Genomic DNA, 22,241 nt, shown 5'->3' with positions numbered 1-22,241 from the left:
TGATGTGCTGTGCGGCCGCGATGCGCGCTCTGTGCTGGGGGAGGGGGAGGGCCATTAGGAACAGGAACAGATGGCCATGAAAGTGTATGGGCCAAATGCGCGTGCCTGTACGTGCACTCGAAGAAAACGCCACGGAAAAAAGCGGTGGTTTGACTATCCGATGGAGCACTTGAATTCTCCCCCATTTCCCATTGCTTCGCAATGGAAAAGGACGAGACCTAAAGAAGCTTTATATGGTGGTGTTTCCTGACCTGTCTTCTTGCACAACTGCTTATATTTTTAAACAATTAAAAACTAATGTTGTTAGCTTTTGGAAAAAAATAAATCTACTGCTTCACCATTGAACTACTATCTCAAAACAGTTTACGCAGAGAAGCCTTTGAATGTCAACGAGCCTCCATGAGAAAATAACACCAGAAACAAAGTTTGCGATTTTAATGTGCAGAAAGTTGAGCTCGAGACGGGATGTTTTTCGGCTGGGTGGCTCCCTCTAGTGTCGCACAATACGATGCGCATCTGAAACCAAATGATGCCTTTGAGATTAACGCTAGACGTTACCGTGTGCGCGTCATCGGGAATTGTTCTAACATGCTGAGAAGATATGGGTGGAGTCTACGACTGCAGGGTTTTCAAAACGCAAAAATCTGCAGTATGCGCTATACCTACTCCGATATCTCAGCAAAGGCCAATCCTAAAAATATATTTTTCAATTTTATTGCATGTCCCCAGTCACAAACAATTTTTTGAGAGCCTATTTCCGAATAGCCTTTAATAAATGGTCTCCGAAAACGTGCCTTTTAAATCGTGTTTTTTCAGTTAAAATTGAGGCAAGCTCCATTAAAAAAAAATAAAAAAAAAAATAGAGGCCTGTTGTGGAATGAAGAGGGTACGTCTTCAAAGCAAGTGAACCCGTTATAGTTTTATTTTGGAAGATGAAGCGGGTAATTTTTTTGTTTTTTAATAATAAACAACAATTGTTTTTTTCACAAGTATGGATTTGAATTCGGTTTAAAAATACAAACCTTTGGTCGTAGAATGTTCTCGGAGTCAGTAGTTTCTACAGAAATAATTGAGCAGGAACCTCATCTCACTGTTAGTGGGGGGTGGAGGGAGTGGAGGAGCAGAGTCAGAGACATAGAGATAAGAAAGTATATGAAAGCGTCCATCTACCAAAACTTCGCTTCGAGGCACCGCAAATAAATGTTTTTGTCAGTCTGGTTTGCAGGTTTCTTTTCAGCTCGGAAGAAGCTGTTTAAATCTATATGATTCGGTTTCTTCAAAGGCTCCCCTGCCTTTTGTTGCATTTTCATGGCGATCTGGAGGTTATCTATCTATCTATCAATCGTCCAGCTGTCTGTCTGCCTGCCTGCCTGACTGCCTGGCATGGGTGGCTAGATGTACCCATAGCAGTGCTTTAAATGGGCCGGTACTCACCGGTACTGAGTACCAGCACTTCTAAATTTTCGGCGCTTAAGTACCGGAACTTCTCTTTGTCCTAAGAGAGTACCGGTACTCATGGGGATATGAGCCAAAGTCAGTGAAATTGGCAATTCAAAAAGAAGTGCAACACTGACAAGGAGTGGATCCGTTTACATGAAACACTCTGATGGAGTGCTAATCTCGCTTTACAAAGTGCTAATGTCGCGGCCTTCAGAAGGCATTCATTCAGTGCTGGCAGGAAGTTTGGGAGGGGGCCGACTCACACTGTAATTACTGACACAGTGTCAGAGGCGCAACTAGAGCCTCATTTTCAATGGGAAGCCACCATTTGCTATAAATGGTGACGCTACCCAATGAAAATGAGGGGCGGGGCTTCAAGCCCCCTTCTGAAATATACTCGCCCACAATATGTCTCGCAGACGCGAGCAGCGCATGCGTGCTGCAACGCAGGTCTGCGAGAGTTAAAAAGCACTTATGTTCATAATTTGAAAACATTTTCGGTTCACTCCTGTGCTTCTAGCCCTCATAAGAGCTTCTTAAGATACTCTTCAAAGGGCAGTTATTAACAATTAGCATAAAAATACATCTGTGTGCCAGTAGAGGTGCTCATTGTATATAACCTGCAAGGTATGCTTTAGAAGCAGGCAAAAGCCATCTACGACTTTCATCCTTCATATGTCTATAAAATACCCACCATTTCATTCGGTGACTATAATACACTTTTGAGATAGGGTGTTATATAGTTTTTATTGCACAAACGTAGTCTCACATCCTGTTAGCAGTTTCCCTCTTTTCCGTTATCTACTCCCTTGTGTAGATCTCCATGCAACCCTACAATATTTCCTCATGCTTGCAGGTTGGTGCTGAAAATGGATGTGCGGTTTCTTGTGAGCTAACTTAAAAATATTTTGTTTGCAGCTTTGAAACTTGTTGAGCTTTGGTGATCTTTGTATTCTTAAAACAACTTAAAAAAGAAGCGAAAGTCCAGATTCCAACCTGAAACTCAACATGCAGAAATGTTTAGGAACTAGTGGTAGTAACTGAAGTGTTGGTAAGAAATATGGGAAGTTAAGAGCACTTTTGCAACTTGTCACACCACTGATTTAAACTAAGAAATCTATCCAATTTGCTCTATGTGTTATGCACTGTAAATCACTATAATGCATTATATAAAGTTAATTATATTAAATAGAACTTGTAATGTGGTGGACGGGATCCATCATGTTTGCGACAGAGTAACTCGTCCACTGAACTGCAAATCAGGCCTAAAGTCATCAATAGTTAACAATGGCAGATTTTTAAAAGTGTTTTTTGTTTATATTGCTCAAGGGCATTACAACGCTTTACAACAGAACCAGATTATGTTACCCTTTTCTAGGTGGAAGCCTACCAGACAGCACAGCTGCCTGGTTTGTTAAAGACATCTTGGTAACATTCAGAAAGCTGACCTAGGAATGAATTCCGCCTGTTGCTTACAATTGGTTTTGTCGATTGTAATTCACATTTTCTGGCTTTCTATTTGCTGGCTTTATTTGCTTTAGAGTGTCCAGTTTGAGTTTGTCATTCCCATTGACCAAACCTTATTTACTGTATTCTCCCATGAACTTGCTTGCTTTAAACAGGCCTTTAAATTATGTTCTTATCTTATCACATTTGCTGTGCATTCAAAGACAGAGGTCAGATGTCAAGCTCTCTCTCTTCCGAGAGAGCTTGGTGTTTACTTTTCTTTCTCTGATGTCAAAGTGAGAGAATTTATGTGAGAATCCTGCTGAGTATCCATGTACGAGGAAAGGGTGTATTTTCTTTTTCACACAAAAAAGAAATGAACTGTGCTGTTGGTTCAGAATATATCAGAATTAGTGTAAATGAAGCACTTTTTTGTATTTCTGAAGTGTGATGGAAACATATATTTGAAAAAATCAAAACACATCACGCCACTCCATTTGACCCCACTACACTCCAATCTATCCCACTCCACTCTAATCTACACCACACCACTACAATATACCCTACCCCACTACAATCTACCCCACTACAATCTACCTCACCACAATTTACCCACCCAACTCCAACCCTCCAAATCTACCCCACTCATTTGTAACCCACTTTACCCCCACTTCACTAAATGCCAATCTACCCCACTCGACACTACCCAAACCTACCCCATTCCACTCTACCCTATCTACCCCACCCCACTCCATACCATTAACTTTTAGCCATTCGTGCAGCAGCTGGTGTACATAATGGCTGAAACACATTGCCAAAGCATCCTTGTGTAATGTAATTGGTGCTCATGTAAAGTGCTCCAATACCTTTGGTTGGAGTTCGCTCTTTATAAAACTGCACAACAATAAAAAATAGCCATTAGCTCTTGCATAGGCAAGACGTATTTGCTTTGCCAATGCTTGTTTCTTTCTACCCAAACTGCAGTAATATAATGCATACTTGGTTGTATCCATGCAAAAATATGTTTAGTTGCCACCTCCAGAAATGCTCGGTCAATATGATGTGCTTTAAAGTAACATTGCGTGATATATGCTTTTAAAGTTTCCATGTGGCATCTGATTTATATTTTCTAGATTTTCAAGGGCGTCTTATATGTCAGAAACCAATTGACAAAGGCAACTGCAAAGCAAACGAGAGAAGATTCTATTACCATAGTTATTTGAGAAAATGTCTTCCATTCTTATACAGTGGATGTGGTGGGAATGAAAACAATTTTATGTCTAAGAAATCATGCATTAAGACCTGCAAGAAAGGTATGGAAATTATATAGCTGAATCCTCAAAATATGTTTTTGTGCTTTATGTTTTTTGCATCATTGATTAAAAAGGTCATTTCAGACAATTTGTCCAATGTACTTTAATACCTATATTTGTAATGTCGGTATGCCCAGAGTAAGCAGCTCAGAAGCCTCTTGAAAACTGCTCTTGGGCAATGATTCTTGAGGAACAGCAACCCAGGTGAATGATTCATGGGGAAAAAAAAGTCACGGGGAGCAGTATTGTGGGTGGAGCACGGTTGAGGAGTTAGAATTCTATGAGTAGAAAACCTGAGCGCGTTCATTCATGCTGAGTAGCATCATCAGGTAGTAATTTATGAAGAACAAAGCTTTGGGGCAACACATTAGCTAAATTATTCATACAAAACAAAATCTTGGTGCAATAATTAAATGCGTTGGGAAGAGCCATGGAGTAAGTACTGATGAAAAAATGCACATTTGAGTAGTTACTAATGTAGAGAAGCCCTAGGGTTGTTTTTAACAGGGGGATAAAGAGGGTAGTAACTATACCTGGGAACACCATCTTGGTCTGTCGGAGGTAAAAATTGCAAGTTCCAAGACCACCGGGGGGCAACATCTGAGGATTTGTGACCACATATCAATGTGTCACTTAACATATAGTAAACAGTGAGGCTGGTTAAGAATGAGGTATTCCAAATTATGACACAAGATGCACAGATATGAAAAGGGGTGTTATAGGGATACGAAAAAGGGATTTACAAATGAAAGCCACTGAGGGGTCAGTCATCGAAAATGGTATATGGAATTAACGTAGAACTGAAGGGAAAGAATGAACAATAAAAGGGTTTCATCTGAAAGGATCAGACGTTATCACAATGTAAGATGTGGAAAGGGTATTTAAATCCTGCAATTGAATACTGATTTTGGGGACAATTCAATATATTTTGGTGGAACTGAAAAACTATATTCAAAAAGACACTTGAACAAATATACCTCATAGTGACATCATGTAACCATTATCTTGATCTTGCTTTTCATTATCCTTGAAGAGTGTTGTCTTCACAGTGCAACTTGGTGAATTTGCATATTTCAAAATTAATCAAACAATGGGTTCCATGGATGGTTGTAAGGAGTGTAGTTTCTAAAATGAGCAAACATTCCTTGAAACAGTGTTTTTAGATAATGAGCAATACCTCAATGAATATGATTTCCCTATTAATGCTGTTCTAGCACATTTTGGTTTACATGATGCCATTACCTTTCTTCTATATCCTGGATTCTTATCTGGAATTGCTCCTGTGCTCCATGTAAAAATATAAACAGATGACATATATTGCTAAATAGAAAATGAAATAACATAAAGCTGAAGGGGAAGAGAGAGAGATAAATGAAAATTGAGGGTGGGAGAAGAATTCCGCTCCGCCGGCAGGCCTTATGGAGTTTTGCCCACTCAGCACTCGCCTGGAGTTCCGCAAAACTCTCTGTATTGATGCAGAGTTTTTTCTCTCGCAATGCTCACCGACATTCAGTTGGCAAGCGTGAAGCAATTCATGCTAGACCTCCTCGCGGTGAGATTTCTCAATGCGGGTGGTTGCGGCAGATCGTAAGCCCTCGCTTTGAGAAATCTGCCGCTCGCATTAAGGAATCTGCCACTCGAGTAGAATATCTACTCAAGTGGCGGAAAGAAGAAGCACCCTATGGTGTGATGCTTAGTGCTGTTTGTGCTGATATTACAGCGCCGGAAAACTGCTGGTGCTAAAAATCGGCGCAGGCAGTGCAACGTACCACACTCCACCGTCTGGGGAATTCCGTGTAGCCTGGCTGAGTTTTTTGGGCACTTCGCGGAGTTCCGCATAGAAGAACTCTGGGAACTCTGCCCAGGCCTAATTAATTTGCCTACATGCATTTTGTTGTTCATTAACAAATCAACAGATATTCTGTGGGATAGTGAGAACAGATTACGCACTTTTTATGAGTAAAAAACCCAGGCACTATACTGGGACTATTAACCATACGTGCGTGTGCACAGGATCTGTTCTCATTCCAGTTGGTCTTGGCCTGCCCAGATCATTTCAGGGGCCTTTTTTCACGAAGGGTTTGTGTTCCCCTGTCCTGTTTTGCACCGCGTGCCTACTGCACAACGATCTCAACCACAACATCATACTGCTTAGAGCGCCACTACTTCCTACTCCTCAACACAAACCCAGTCTCCTACCAAAATTCCTTGGGATAGTAACTCACAAAAGAAAATCTAGTCAGTGCATTTCAAATAACAATTTATAGGCATCATGCATTTTCCTTATTTTATTCTTTGCATTATTGGTAGCAAGTATAATTGTCTTATTTAAAGAAGTAGATGTAACATATGCAAAGGAGTCATTTCATACGAAATTATTTTCTGGTCAGTCACAACTCCAGCCCTCAGACCTCTCTGTTAATGGAGCTCGCCATACTTACTAGGTCACTGTGTAGTCCGCGATTGACACTCTGTCCAAATGTTCTAACATCTGGTTTAAAATGGATTCTGATTTAATAGCCCTGGCAATTAATCACAGAATCAATCAATCAATCAATCAATCAGGTCATTTATAGAGCGCACTACTCACCCGTAGGGTCTCAAGGCGCTGGGGGGGGGGGGGTGCCGCTACTGCTCGAACAGCCAGGTCTTGAGCTTCTTCCTGAAGGAGAGGTGGTCCTGGGTCAGGCGCAGGTTGGTCGGGAGTGAGTTCCAGGTCTTGGCGGCCAGGTAGGAGAAGGATCTTCCTCCTGTTGTCGCTCTTCGGATGCGGGGGACGGCGGCGAGGGCGTGGTTGGTTGATCTGAGGAGGCGCTTGGGAGTGTAGAAGTTGATCCGGTTGTTGAGGTAGCTCGGGCCTTGGTCGTGTAGGGCTTTGTGCGCGTGGGTGAGGAGACGGAAGGTGATTCTCTTGTTGACCGGGAGCCAGTGCAGATCTCTCAGGTGTCCGGAGATGTGGCTGCGTCGGGGGATGTCGAGGATGAGTCTGGCCGAGGCGTTCTGGATCCGCTGGAGTCTCTTCTGGAGCTTGGCAGTGGTTCCGGCGTAGAGGGCGTTGCCGTAGTCCAGACGGCTGGTGACGAGGGCCTGGGTGACCGTCTGCCGCGTCTCGGTGGGGATCCATCGGAAGATCTTGCGTAGCATGCGCAGGATGTTGAAGCAAGATGAGGAGACGGCGTTTACTTGTCTGGTCATGGAGAGGGAGGAGTCCAGGATGAAGCCCAGGTTGCGTGCGTGGTCCGTCGGTTTGGGTGCGGTGCCCAGGGCGGGGGGCCACCAGGAGTCGTCCCAGGCGGAGGGCGAGGAGCCCAGGATGAGGACCTCCGTCTTGTCCGAGTTCAGTTTCAGGCGGCTGGTCGTCATCCATTCGGCTACATCTCTCATCCCTTCGTGCAGGTTGGCTCTGGCGGCGGCGGGGTCGTTGGTCAGGGAGAGGATCAGCTGGGTGTCGTCGGCGTAGGAGATTATGTTGAGGTTGTGTTGGCGTGCGATGGCCGCGAGGGGGCTCATGTAGACGTTGAAGAGGGTGGGGCTCAGTGAGGATCCTTGAGGGACGCCGCAGATGACTTTGGTGGCCTCTGACTTGTACGGTGGTAGGCGGACTCTCTGTGTTCTTCCGTCGAGGAAGGAGGTGATCCATTCCAGAGCCTTGTCCTGGATTCCGATGTTGCCGAGGCGCTGTACTAGGGTGCGGTGGCAGACAGTGTCGAAAGCCGCGGAGAGGTCCAGGAGGATGAGGGCCGCTGTCCATCAGAGTTCGAAGGTCATCGGTGGCAGCGATGAGGGCGGTCTCGGTGCTGTGGTTCGCTCGGAAGCCCGACTGTGAGGGGTCGAGGGATCCATTCGTCTCGAGGAAGGCGGCCAGCTGTTTGTTGACGGTCTTCTCGATGACTTTGGCCGGGAACGGGAGGAGCGAGATGGGACGGTAGTTCTTGAGGTCGGTGGGGTCTGCTGTGGGTTTCTTGAGAAGAGCGCTGAGTTCGGCGTGTTTCCAGTTCTCATGGAAGGTGGCGGTGTCGAAGGAGGTGTTGATGATGTCCCGCAGGTGGGGTGCGATGACAGCGTCGGCCTTGTTGAAGACGTGGTGAGGGCAGGGGTCAGTCGGAGATCCGGAGTGGATGGAGTTCATGGTGCGGATGGTGTCTTCGGTGCTGATCGGGGTCCAGGTGCGGAGGGTCGTGGTGGGTGGCGTTGTTGCGGTTGTGGCTTGCGTAGGTTGGTTGTTGAAGCTGTTGTGAATGTCCGTGATCTTGTTGTGGAAGTAGGCCGCGAGGGAGTTGCAGAGGTTTTGCGACGGGGTGAATAATTTTTTGCTGGGTGACAATGTAATATCCAACAAAAATTGATATCTGTCTCTTTGAACAGCTGTAAATTCCCTTGCATCAATATATATTAAGTTCAGCACTGTAGTTCAGGTGGTAAAACCAAGTCAGCTTGTCCATCAGAAACACTTTAACTTGTGTTGTACTGCCAGCTGCCATGCTGTCAGAAGCCTTGTCCTCTTAAAGGTGGATATTCCAATGCCAAACATATTTTTAATCTCGACTACACAGAGCATGCGCTGTCTCAAAGAGACGTGTGGCCTTCAGCCTGCCCATAGGCTTCCAATTTGCTTGCTCCATTATCGCTCTCAAATTCTTTGTCCCTGTTTGCCCATGGCATGAATGTGTCATGCCTCTTGCCTCCCCTAGAGCATAGGCCAAGTACTTGTGTCCATCCACTGCTCCCGTTTTGTAGCTACTTTTTTCTTTGTCTTGGAGCATTCCATACGAGTGCTCGTGTTTTCACGCGCTCCATCCTCCATCTACTGTTTCATTTAATGCAGTCTTATATAGCATGAACAACCCTCAAATATATTATTGGAGCGCTTTCGGTTACTTTACACAAGGATACATTAATGTTCGAGGCATATGAGCTGCAGATTACACACTGTGCATAGATGACCACCTAGTGTTGGGCCTGGATGTTTGCAGTTTGTTTTTGTTCAAGAAAGTCTTTGGAAGTCACAGGATAGGTGGCTCCTCCTTTGGATTATAGTGCGCATGGGCATCGGCTCCATCCCCAGATTGTTTTTTTCCACCACCGGACTCGGATGTCTTTCCAGCGTTCCGCGGTGGAACCGATTTCCTTCAGCGCGCAATTCTCACCAGCTTCGACTGTATTGTTTTGAACGTGTTTTCCAGTCAACGCTACTCTTCAACTCCAAAGTCTTCAATTCTGGTCGTCGACAAAGGCCTCTGGGCCTACCTAGGCCTCAACTTCCAGCTCATGGAAAGGACGCCATTTAAGAGGTGTCCTCAATGTGGGTCGAAGTTTCCCCACATGAGGTGTGTAACCTTTGCCTCTCACCGGAGCACGAGACCAGAGACTGTTCTGCTTGTGTCTCTTTCCGCTCCAAGAAGACGATCCGGGACCGAATAGCTAGGAGAACAATGGCTCGTTCATCAGCTCCGGTTCCAGACATCTTCCAAGAGGGCGTCGACTTCCCGGAACAACAACATGGCGTTGATAGCAACTCCGAGTCCGAAGATTCCGAAGTCGAGGACATCACTTCAGCACAAAGGGTCGTAAGTAAGAACGTCGACCCCGACCCCGACCCTTCCTCGACACATCCCAAAAAGGCTTCACTCACACCCTCGCGCTCGGGTGCACACCGAGACACTGCTTCCAATGCCCCGCCTTTGGGCTCGGCTAAGAAGCCCAATAAGCCTTCAGGCGATTTGGGACCGAGTCAGCCTACCCACGGTGCCGGCGCACATCTACCGGCACTGAAAAAGATACCATAGTCAGTATCTAAATAGTCGGCGCCAAAACCTAGTGTTAGCTCCTCGGCACCAAAACCACACTCGGACCCAAGCAGACCCGCTTTGGAGTCGAAAAAATCATCAGATCCGAAAACCCCATCGGAGCCGAAAAAACCATCGGAACCGAAAAAATCATCGGAGCCGAAAAAGGCACATACTTCCCCGGCTAAAGACACTGCCAAACAACAAGCTTCAAAGCCAAAAGAAGCTCTCAGCTCGGTGCCACAATAGCCCTCAGCACCAAAAGATCTGCCTCCCGCAGAGGACTTATTTCATCCAGACCCTGCACAAAAGACTCTGGTTAAAGATCCAAACACTGGTCGACTAACTCTTAGTTCAAAGAAACGACCACTGCACACGCCTACACCTGTTCCTCATCCAAAGAAGAAGGACATTGCTACCTCTCCTCTAAGAATTCCTTCTCCTCCTCCCTCTCCTCCTCCACATATACCATCACCTCTTCCTACCCTACCACATCACTTCCCTACACCTTCTCCCATAGCAGATGATGACAACAGAGATGATAGCTCTGATGACACAGGGGGTGGCGCAGATAGCAATCAGTCTATTCCTCCGGGCTCACCTGACCCTTGGAATGATTATAACACTCCAGACGTCCCTAATGTCCCCCAAGACAACATATATCCCTCTAAGCCTTCACCACCAGAAGACACTATGGGATTTAATCAACATGTACATAGGGCTGCACAATACCATGGGGTTGACCTACATACTGACCCTGTGAAAGAAGACTTCCTAATGGATACCTTTGACAACGCACAAAGGTCCGCGTCAATTTTACCCATGCTTAAGGGAGTTATTAAGCATGCTCGAGAAGTCTTCAAAGACCCAGTTAGAACTCGGGTCATCAACCCACGAATAGAGAAGAACTATAAAGCCGTCCCTTCAGATCCAGCATATATTAAAGGCCCAGCACCATTAGACTGGTCTCTAATGCACGCACAGTAGCAAATTCACAAACATCAGGTGAAGCTGATAGAGCGCGCAGGTCACCCAACCAACAGATTTACCAATACACGTATCGGGCCCATATATTTCAATACACCATTATTTATTAATCGGGTGACCATACACTCTACTACCAGTAACCCAGTTCCTTCCTATATATTTCTATTGTACCCGACTTACCAATCCACCGTCACGGGTACCTAATGACCACGATGAATCAGGGAGCTAGCTGTGAAGACAAGGCAGATACCAAATACTTATACTTTATATTTTCTATTTGTACTATAATAACCACAAACTCAGGAAGTTTCGAAAACCTTTATCTAGAGTTCATCAAGCTCGGAAAATATGAGATTTACAACAAGCAAACAATCGATTATCAGAATTACAAAGAGCACGTATCCATAAAGGAAATATATCAAGCTGATCATTTATGACTCTAAAGGGAGGTAAGAACAGGGAACATACTAGGCAGCAGTTTCAGAATTTAAACTTAGTTTGGAGAGACTAAAAGACGGGGAAGAATAAAGAGCATACTAGAATGTCACAGTGAAATATTTCCCCATAAAGAGGAACTATAGATAAAATGCAAATAGACCATACTAATAAACTGGTGCAATTACTTGAATTTTCTAAAGGATGGATGAAACAAAGAACATCAGTATTTTATGACCTGGAAAGGAAATGTACTCAAAGGATGGGTAGAAAATGGAACATGCTAGAATATCGACAATAACGTATGAGCTTTTCATTCAGTGGGTTTGCGAAAAAGCATGGAAATTCAACATATGCAAAGTTATGTCTTTATTGAAGCAAAAGACAGAAAAACAGAAAGGTGCAGTATAGAGTTTTAGCACTATATTTACCTAGAATGGTGTGAAGACCACCCTGGCCACGGATCAGTCAAGGACAGGAAAAACCCCAAGGAAGGACAGTCATCAATGGGACAGCAGGTGCAGAATGGACACCCCAGGACAGGACAGGAAACCCAGATTAGGATCAGGACAGGACCACCAAGGCACGACCAGCACCCGCAGATTGGACGAAACGCCTGCGCTCCGCTCCACCCTCTCTACAGCTAACAGTCAGAACCCCGATTGGGTTAGCGAATTCCCCAGCAAAGTGCTTCGCCAGCACTTAAGGTTTTCTTAGCAAAACCTCTAGAGTCTGTGGATATTTCGAACAGAGTGCTCCACAGCCCTCTGTATCCGTCACCTATTGAGTGCGTTGGGTCAGTGACAGGTCAGCTATTCGGACAAGTCGGACAATTTCTCTAGCTAAACCTAGGCTAGTTATACTGTTTTTGGGTCAGTGTACCACCCCCCAAATGTTGCAAGTGTCAGAATCCCCAATTTCGATTGGTCCTCAAGTAGGATAGGTCAACACACCAATCATTTTTCACTTCTACAAGCTCACATTTACATAGTCTGGGACCGCCTAGTGAATTTGGGGTTCCCATGACATGCTCTACAGAATACAATGGAAATATTACAAATGTATCATTTGCAGTACAGTTCAGCTCCATCCTGCTTGGTCGCAGGTCACTTTCTCAGGAGCTTCTTGACTGTGGCTGCCAGCTGGCTGAGTTCCACTGTTCAAGGTTGTCTTCCCTCTGCCAGGGTGACATGCGCAGTAGAGATTTTCAAGATGGGGTTTTCTTCCCTCCCAGGCCCATGAGTTGCGACACATGAAAAGTAAGCGAAAACAAATTAAAACATAGAAATAAATGATTAAACTGTATACCATGAATAGCTACTCTATACCCCTTACTTTATGATATCTATAGCGTTAGGGTAAATGCAGAACAAACAACTTTGCAAAAGCAGCTTTGCAAGCACGGAGCATATGAGGAGACAAAGCGGCCATTTTAGCTGTATTGCGCATGAGCAAACATTTCCAACCAGAACTGCGAGTACGTCACGTCACGTGAGTGTGACTAACGCATGCGCAGAAGAAACCCCGCCAAGCAGTGGCCATATTCAGTGGCAAGCGTATTAATGTTAGTAAACACATAGGCGAGCTTCAATGGGACATCCAAAATGTCAGAATAACAGGGAAATTAGTAAGACAAACAGGTTGGATTACTTTGTTACATATTATTCGAGGTTCATGAATTCAAGCAAGTCGCGTAATATGCGAATCCTTGCTCCATCAATCCCCTCTTTGATGATATTTACTATCATCACAAAACAATGGAATCAGATGCCAACTTTTTCTCACACTTTGTTCATTTCAATTTCTTCTAACATTCGATTAAACTTTTCTTTAACTTCTTTGTTAGGGTGAGAATTCTTCACCCTTTTATAAATCTGATTATTCAGTTCCTCCAATTCAAGTTCATCCACACTCCGTTTCACACCTCTTTTATTCACAGTATACTTCTTTTGGTGTTTGCGACATTTGCAACAGGCAAATATAAGGAATATGATAAAACCTACTACTGCAATTGGCATCAGTACCTTGTACAACAAACCTTTACCTAAACTAGAAAACCAATGACCTACAGAGGAGAGACCATCAGTGAGTCTCTTCCAGGCACTATCAACCTCCAGTGGTTTGAGTTCTTTTTCCAAATTTGTAATGTTCCTCCCATACTTTTTGATTTGCACACTTTTATCCGGTATGTAAGTGCAACAATGTTGCGCTTTCAACATCCGGCAGACTCCGCCCTCTTTCGCTCATAAGGTGTCAAGAGCAAGTCTGTTCTGCAAAACCATAGATCTGATCGCAACCATTTCGGTATTGACCATCAGAAATCCACTTGCAGTGTCAGTAGACAACCGATCCACTATAGTTGACAATTTGCAAATTCTGTGTGTGTTCAGAACTACTCCCACTGCAGGTATCAATGCACTAAAAATACTACCCATTATTTCACCTACACTTTCTCTTTTACTACGCACTAAACTGTTAGTGTTTTCATTGCTTCCAGCAATTTTATTCACATGGTATATTTTCGGGAAGACAATGCCAAAATAGCAGCTTCCATACCAGTGATCCGGCAATTTGAAATAAGCCTTATTTCCACATATATAGTAAATTCCGGGAAACACAGGCTCTGATCCATTTTTGAAGCCCCAACCTCCAATTACCTGGTAATTGTGTTCACATTGACTGGAACCAATGAAAATGTTATTATAATAATTAGTCTTTTCTCGGTGAAGACAAAGCTTTCCTTTTCTCTCGAAATCCAGCAACAAAGCAGGACTAGCCCCACCATTTGAGGTGCTTCCCATGTTTTCAGCCCACTTAGGAATTCTCTGCTTTTTGTCATTTGCCTTCCTTTGGAAACTTTCTCTTCTTTTTTCTGCCATGTTTAGAAACATTTTCTCTTGTTCATGTAATGAACAGGTCAAGTTATCTCTATGTGCTTCACCTAAATCTATGGTGCCTATAGTCAGGAAGTATTCTCCCATATAACGAGTCACGTCACTTTTTGTATGTACAGGGTTCAGATTTCCACGTATAGGAAGTTCAGAAAATATCACGTCTGAGTTAGAGTAATAGTACTGTAACGGTCCTCTTTTGTAAAATAAACTAGCTAAAATACTACAGGAAATTCCATATGTTAGTGGCAAGTGATGGTATGTCACTCCCTCAGCTACAGAAGTAGGTAGCTTCATGCACACATAACAGTCCTCTATTTCCATGGTCTCTACATAATGCACTAACAGGTTAGCGAATACATTTAAATGAGTCTGGTTCTTTACTCCATGATAATGCGGTCCTTCCTCATCTGATGCTTCTAAGTCCGGTTTAGTTTGTCTAATGCTAAGTGCTGTCTCATGTCCTTGTGATGTCGTTTCTCCTGCATTCCTCGTCACAGTCTCTGTGGTATCAGTAATAGTACCCTTGCTCATCATATAAGGAATAGTGATTATTAGTCCTATCCATAATATTAACACTAGGGCTACACTACATATACATATTTTACAGCATGTTTTACAGCAATTACGTCTAGGTCTTCCATTCACATTTGAATCATACATTTCTGCTTAACAAGAAGCTTTTCTCAACCCCTCTTTGCAACTTTGCACAGGTAGCTTACACTGAGCAATTTCAGGTTGGTTCGTCTTCTTCGGCAGACTGGTCAGCTGTCTGTTCTTCGTCACTTTCGTCAGTTATATCAAGATCCTCAAATTCCTCCAACACCAGGAAAGTCCATTCAGGATCCTGGTACTTTTCGTTCTGTCTCTTTACTCGGGCACTTCTTCGCTTAGTGTTTTCTCCAGTTGGCTCTGTTTTACTTAAAGCTTGTTTTCTTTGTTCAAGTTTTTCTTCTACTGTTTTCAGTCTCAGTCTCAGTCTTTTGATGTACCTTGGCTCTGTATTTCTCCTTTTCTTGAGTCTTTTAACTGGCACTGTGATTGGGCTTTTGTCTAATGCTCTTTTATTTTCGTTCAGTTGCGGCACTTCTGCTTCTGCTTCTTCCCTTCCTGTCTGACTAGTCCCAGGTCTTATCTCTGTTTCTTCTGCCTGGTCACTAAGCTGGCCTTGTTCAGGAGTAGACTGGATTTGACTTTTGGGCGTTTCAATTTCTGTGTCCTGAACACATTCGTCTAATTCTATCTGATCCTGTTCAAGCACTTCGAACCTTCAATTTTCTTCCGCTTGAACTTTCTCCCTAATTCCTGTCTGTCCCTTTTCAACTTCAGGAGTTCTTGGAGGTGTGTCGATCACCTGTTCTGTCCCTATCTGATCTTCTTCTTCTTCAGATTTTACATGGATTTCGATAATCTGATTGTCTTCTTCTATTCCTGTCTCTTCCTCACTATTCCACTCTCTGTCTGCGTAGGTCTGACTTCTTGTTCTGATTGGGTCATCAGTCAGGTCGATTATGGGTATCCACTCATCTTGACTGGTGCTCAGTTGTTCATCATCAGCTACTTCAGGACCAACATCTGGAGACCCCTCAGCTGGACAACCTTCAGCGTCAGTTTTCTTGTCTTCGATCACCTTCTTGGTGTGGCTGGCATGGATCCACTTCGGGACGCCGGCACACTTCACCGCTGTCGTGGTCACCAGGATCACTTGTCTCGGTTTTCCCCACTTCGGTGCAAGGCAATTCGAACGGGTGAGCTTCTTGAGTACCACCCAATCGCCTGGAATCAATTTATGGACTGGAGTTGCTGGACTGGCGACGGTGTCTTCACCAATCTGGCGAGAGATAGAACGCACTTGGTCACCCAGTTGCTTGCAGTACTCAAGTACCAAATCATCAGAAATGCTTATCAGTTTGTGTCCTGGTACCCATGCTTGTCTCATCACTCTTCCCATCAGGATCTCATGGGGACTCAGGCCTGTATTTCGGTCTGGAATACTTCGGATTCCCATCAGAACAAGAGGTAAAGCCTCTATCCATTTCATGTTAGTAGACTCACACATCTTTCCTAGTCTTGACTTGATAGTGCCATTCATCTGTTCCACCACTCCAGAAGCCTCTGGACGATATGCACAGTGCAGTTTTTGTGTAATCTTGAAAGCTTTACAGAGGTGGTCAATTACTTAATTCTGGAAATGCCCACCTCTATCTGATTCAATTGTGACCGGAACCCCGTACCTAGGTATTAGTTCTCGCAGTAACAACTTGGCTACAGTGATGGCATCATTCTTTTTGGCCGGGTAAGCTTCTACCCATTTTGAAAATAGGCAGACAATAACAAGGACATATCTCATTCCTTTACAAAGGGGCAACTGAATGAAGTCAATCTGCAATCTTACAAACGGACCTCCTGACTTTCCAATTTTTCCCATCTCAACTACTGTTTTCTTCCCAGCGTTGAACTGCTGACATGTCAAGCACCTCTGGCAGAGCGACTCAGCTACCTTCCTGAACTTCGAGCTGTACCACGTCTGTTGGAAAACACGAACCATGGCGTCCCTACCAATGTGTGCATCTCCGTGTATGAGTCTGGCCATAGAAGCAAGCAAGCGATTAGGCAACACAGGCATACCATCAGGGCCAACAATGACACCATCCTCGCTTCTTTGGTAACAACCAAACTTTCTCCATTTTCCCTTTTCCTTTGGTGTCGCTGCATGCTGCCAATCTTTCAATTCATCCCATGTAGGCACATCCTCAAACACCATAAGTTGGCAGCTGTTTCCGTATCCCCCCAATTTGATATTGACAGACATTCGATGTCTGGCACAATGTTGGGCTACTTGGTCAGCATAATTATTTCCTACTGTCACATGGTCATTTCCAGATTTGTGAGCAGCACACTTGACCACTGCCAATTCTTTTGGTAACTGGATTGCAGCCAGTAATTCTTGTACAACTTTTCCATTTCTGATAGGAGTACCTGAAGAAGTCAGAAACTCCCTTTGCAGCCACAATTGGCCGAAGTCATGCACAACCCCATAACCGTACTGACTGTCAGTATATACGGTTACTCTTTTATTTTTCCCAATTTTACAGGCTCTTGCCAATGCAACTAATTCAGCTACTTGTGCAGACTTTACTCCAAATAGACAAGATGCTTCTATAGTGCGTTTTACTGTGACTACAGCATAAGCAGCACTTAGGCCTGCAGTTTAATGTCTCAGACATGAGCCATCCACAAACAACTCATAATCTTCTACAGGCAGGGGCATTTCCTTGATATCTGGTCGTGGTTTAGTACTAAACTCAGTCAGGTCAATGCAGTCATGCTCGACCTCTCCCTTTGCTTCTGTAATCAGTGAGTCTGGTAATAGGGTAGCTGGATTTAATATGTTACACCTAGTAATGACCACATTCGCAGCACCTACAAGAATTCTCTCATATCTAGTCAGCCGACTAGGGGTGAGATACTGGGTTTTAGTTCTGGTCAGTTGGATTACAACTGCATGTGGAACATACACAGTTACATGATGTCCCATAACAATGGATTCACTCTGTTCTAGACTCATGCAAGTTGCGGCTACTGCTTTCAGACATCAAGGTAATCCAGCAGCTACTGGATCCAAGGTGGCAGAAAAATATGCTACTGGACGTCTAGTCAGACCATGCTCTTGGGTTAGAACAGACAGTGCACAATTATCTCGTGTATCACAAAACAGTGCAAACTCCTTTGAATAATCCGGCATTCCCAAAGCAGGGGCTGTACATAGGCATTCTCGTAATTTTGTAAAGGCTGTCAAGCTCTCCTCATCCCATTCCACTGGATCCTTTGCTCCTTTCTTGGTCATTTTGATTAATGGTTTTGCTAGGACTGCAAATCCCACAATCCATTGCCTGCAATAACCTACGACTCCAAGGAACATTCTGACTTCTTTCTGAGTATTGGGTAACTGCATGTTTTGAATTATCCTAATTCTTTCTGAAGTAACTTTCCTGATACCTTTCTCTATCTGGTGCCCCAGATATTATACTGATTTGGTACAGAACTGTAGTTTGTCAGGTGATACTTTATGTCCTCCTTCACCTAGATGGTTCAGTAAGGCAATGGTGTCAACAACAAAATCTTTCTGACTTTTAGACGCCACCAAGAGTCCGTCAATATATTGCACCAAAACTGAGTTTCCAGGCAAGACTAGGGATTCAAGGCACTTTTTCAGAATCTGATTAAAGATTGAGGGGCTTTCTGTGTACCCCTGAGGGACTCGATTCCAAACGAACACGTGACTGTCGAAAGCAAATGAGAAAAGAAATGTGCTATCTGGATGCAATGGGATAAAAAAGAATGCGTGACATAGGTCAATCACGGTGAACCACTCAGCATCCCAGGGGATCTGATACAGAATCACTTCTGGGTTCGGAACAATAGGGCAGCGGGGAACAACAATTTTGTTTACCTTTCTCAGGTCCTGTACTACCCTGTACTTGCCACTAGGTTTCTTGATTCCAATTATGGGTGAGTTACATGGGCTACTCATCACTTCTTGTATGATGTTGGCTTCTAGTAATCTTTTTATTTCAACGGCCACTCCTGCTCTCACTTCTGCACTCATTTCGTATGGCTTAGTATTGGGGTAAACTGCATTTTCTTTCATGGCTATTTTAATTGGATCAACATTTGCCATTAGTCCTACATCGTTTCCAGTAAAGTCCCAAACTTCTGGTTTCACTGTCTGTTGGAGTTCTTCAGGTAAGTCCTGTATAGTCAGTGGTTTAATTTCTGAGTCAGGTCTTATTAACATTAATTTGTATATTCCATCTTCGTCTGGGGTTTGTATTCCGACGCCCTTTGGTGTGCAAAAGATGGTGCAGTTCATTTTACACAACAAATCACGCCCTAATAAGTTTACAGGACTGGTGTCACAAACTACAAATCTATGCATTTCTTTGAAATTCCCTATTGTAATCTCCATGGGTTCAGTAACTGGGGTACTAGTCAATTGATTAGATACACCTACTACTTGGATTGCTTCTCCCGAGAGGGGTAGGTTTGGAACGTCCTCTGTCCTTACAGTAGAACGGGTAGCACCAGTGTCCAACAGAAAGGTGACATCATTGCCTTCAACCTTTCCTTCAATGTATGGCCCTGACTGGTCTACCGCGAAGGAGGTGCCAAGTACGCACTCCTCGTCTTCCCCCCTCAGGATTGGTCGTCACAGAGGAAAGTATCATTCAATAAAAATTGCGAAGTTGCTGCATTTCTATCCTCCTTTCCTCCCCAGATTTCTATGTCTTCACCTTGCGGTGTCTTTCCCTTATAATTCGGTTTAGGTGCACGAGGCAACTGACTCGCCTTTACCTGTTGCTGTGTCTTTCTTGGTTTTCCATTCCGCGTTTGTGGATTTAAATCAGGGGTTGGGGGGTTATTATCTTGTGCATATGGACACTCGTCTCTCCAGTGTCCAATCTCTCCGCACTGGTGACAGGGGAACTTTTTTTTGGCTTCCTCTCGACTCATTTTTACTCTGGGCTTCTCTCCACCCCCAGAACCTTGATTTTGCAAATTCTTATTCAACTTACCCAATTGCTTTTCCTGCTGTTCTGCTAGTTTTACTTGTGCCCACATGATCTTTTCTTTCAGAGCCTTTCGCTTATCAGCCATCTCGTCTTCACAGTACTTTGCGTACCGTAAGACCTCATCAATCTTCTTTGACTGCCAACAGATTTTATTGTCTTTGATCCACTGGCAAATTTCAGGTCTTAAACCATTTACAAACCTGTAAATGAAGTGGGTCATATCCTTCATCTCAATATTATCTATACCGCTGTATGTTTTAAACACCTGTAACAGTCTTTCATAAAAGGAATGCACAGTCTCATCTCTTTCCTGTGTAGTTCTATCTATTCTGGTCCAATCAGTTTCCTTTGCAGGCACCTTTCCCTTCAAGTGTAACATTACTTGCTGGTATTCTTTCATTACCTCATCGGAAGGTGCTCCTGAAACAGGATCCCTCGGGTATTCCTCACTAGGCCAACCAATGGCAATTTTACAATCTGTCCAAAAATCTACTGGAACAACTATGTCAAAGAACCCATCCAGATCTTTCCACAGGCATTTTTGTACTTTCACGAACCTCTCTACCTGCATGTACCAATCCACTGGCTTCTCTCGCAACTTTGGAAAGTCATTAGTAAAGGACACAATATCCTGTCTGGACCATGGAACGTGCACATACTTCCCACCTGGCACTTCTCGCATGGGGTATAACTGTTCTGGCTTGTCAACTTCCCTTAAAGCAAACTCAGAAGTCGTTTGTTTGGATCTAACTTCTTCCTTCTTCTTTGCCCACCTGGCTTTCCACTTTTCTACGTCTCCCCATTTTTGCAACACGGTCAACAATTCTTTGATTTGCACCTTTTTTCCCGACACATTCATATTTTCCAGATCTTTGTCTGAGAAGTCAGCTCTATAGGGTTTTTGTAATGGCTTTGATTTTGAAATATCTATTCCCATACTAGCTGCAGTGTCTGTTAATTTCTCATGGAGCACTCTGGTATTACGGGTAAGACTCTTGCCAATAAACAGCAGCTCTTCCTCGGAATAGGTATTTATTCTGTCTAACCCCACATTTCCGGCCGTCAGTTTTTCCATTTCAATTCTTAATTTGTAAATATCTAATGGTTTGGTCTGAGGAGTTTGTTTCTCTAGTTCTCGACTCCATCTCTCAATCTCTTCAGGAGTCACCAATGTGACACTCTTGGTACCTGAAGTTGATTCCATTTGAATCTCTCTCGTATTGAAAGGATTATGTCTCTTCTGCAAACTCCTTCCTGAGTTCCTAATTGGCAAATCCATTAAAGAAGCTTCAGATTCACACTCACTCGTTTGATCATCTACAATTAAGGGCTCTTTTCTTGGCTGCACTACAGTTGGGGTAATAATTTGGGCTCTTGGACTCCCTTGTCTATCCCCATACAAAGGAACAACTGGTCCAATAGTTACTGGGATTGTCAGGGCTTCGGGGCTTGTATTTAACTGGGAGAGTTTCTGAATTATTTTGGTTCTTTGTTTGGCTAGAGCCTCTCGCTCCTTTTCCTGCAGCATTCTTTCCAGGCTTATTTCAGGTACTATTTGCGGACTTAATGTTGGGGCAGTTGGATGCGTCATACTTGGACCTTCACCATAATTAGGTTTTGGAAACAAGCTTCCTGTGTTTACGGATCTCGGTCCTTCCTCATAAGGAGGTCTTGGACAAAAGTCTCTTTCACCTGAATATCTTGATTCTCCACTAAATGGTGGTCTTAGACAGGTGTCTCCGGCACCTATGAGTCCTAGGCCCTCGCTATAGGAAGGTATTTGACATCTATCTCTTGGGTTTACAGATCTATTCCCTTCCTGGCACGGGGGGGTCGTTGGGAAGTATCCTCTACACTAGACGATCTGGGTCCTTCATTATAAGGAGGCGGATTTTTCATAAACATGTCATCCAATAAATCATCATCTGAATCCCCACTGGACACCCAATGCTTGCACTTTTCTGTCTTTTTCTCTCCCGCAGGACCACCCATTGCCATCATTGGATACAATCCTTCTACAATCATATTCTGTCTCCACTGTTTCATCTTTTTATCTCGGGTCTCCTGCTTTATTTTCGGATAAAATTTTGTTAATCCTTTATCCATTCGGGGCTTGTCTCTCTCAAAAGCCTCGATCTCCCATTCCTCTAATGCTTCGTACTGCGTTAATCTAGGTCTGGGATGTAAATCATTCATTCAGGTTCTCAAATTAAATAAAATCCTGCCATTAAATGTTCCTTCTAACGGGAAAGCCAAAATTCCATCATCCTTTGTGTACTCCGCCCAGTTTTCCAACCACACACAGGAGTGGTACCCTTTATCAAACATCATGAAAGATGCTGGTGTATTAGGTGGCGGTATGACAACACC

The 22,241-nt window shown here is 43.9% G+C and overlaps 1 protein-coding gene across 3 annotated transcripts in view; it reads left to right on the top strand.

Moving 5' to 3' along the window:
* Window positions 1-22,241, top strand: part of TFPI (tissue factor pathway inhibitor) — a 366,688-nt gene that overhangs the window by 264,382 nt on the left and 80,065 nt on the right. For all 3 annotated transcript variants that reach the window (XM_078680482.1, XM_078680483.1, XM_078680485.1), the window contains one exon: window positions 4,020-4,199. In XM_078680482.1, the coding sequence (XP_078536608.1) occupies window positions 4,020-4,199 (180 nt within the window). The remainder of the gene's footprint in view (window positions 1-4,019; window positions 4,200-22,241) is intronic.

Source organism: Lissotriton helveticus, chromosome 3_1 (assembly GCF_964261635.1).
Source record: "Lissotriton helveticus chromosome 3_1, aLisHel1.1, whole genome shotgun sequence".
In the NCBI taxonomy this organism is placed as follows: domain Eukaryota; kingdom Metazoa; phylum Chordata; class Amphibia; order Caudata; family Salamandridae; genus Lissotriton; species Lissotriton helveticus.
This window is presented reverse-complemented; position numbering and strand designations above follow the sequence as displayed.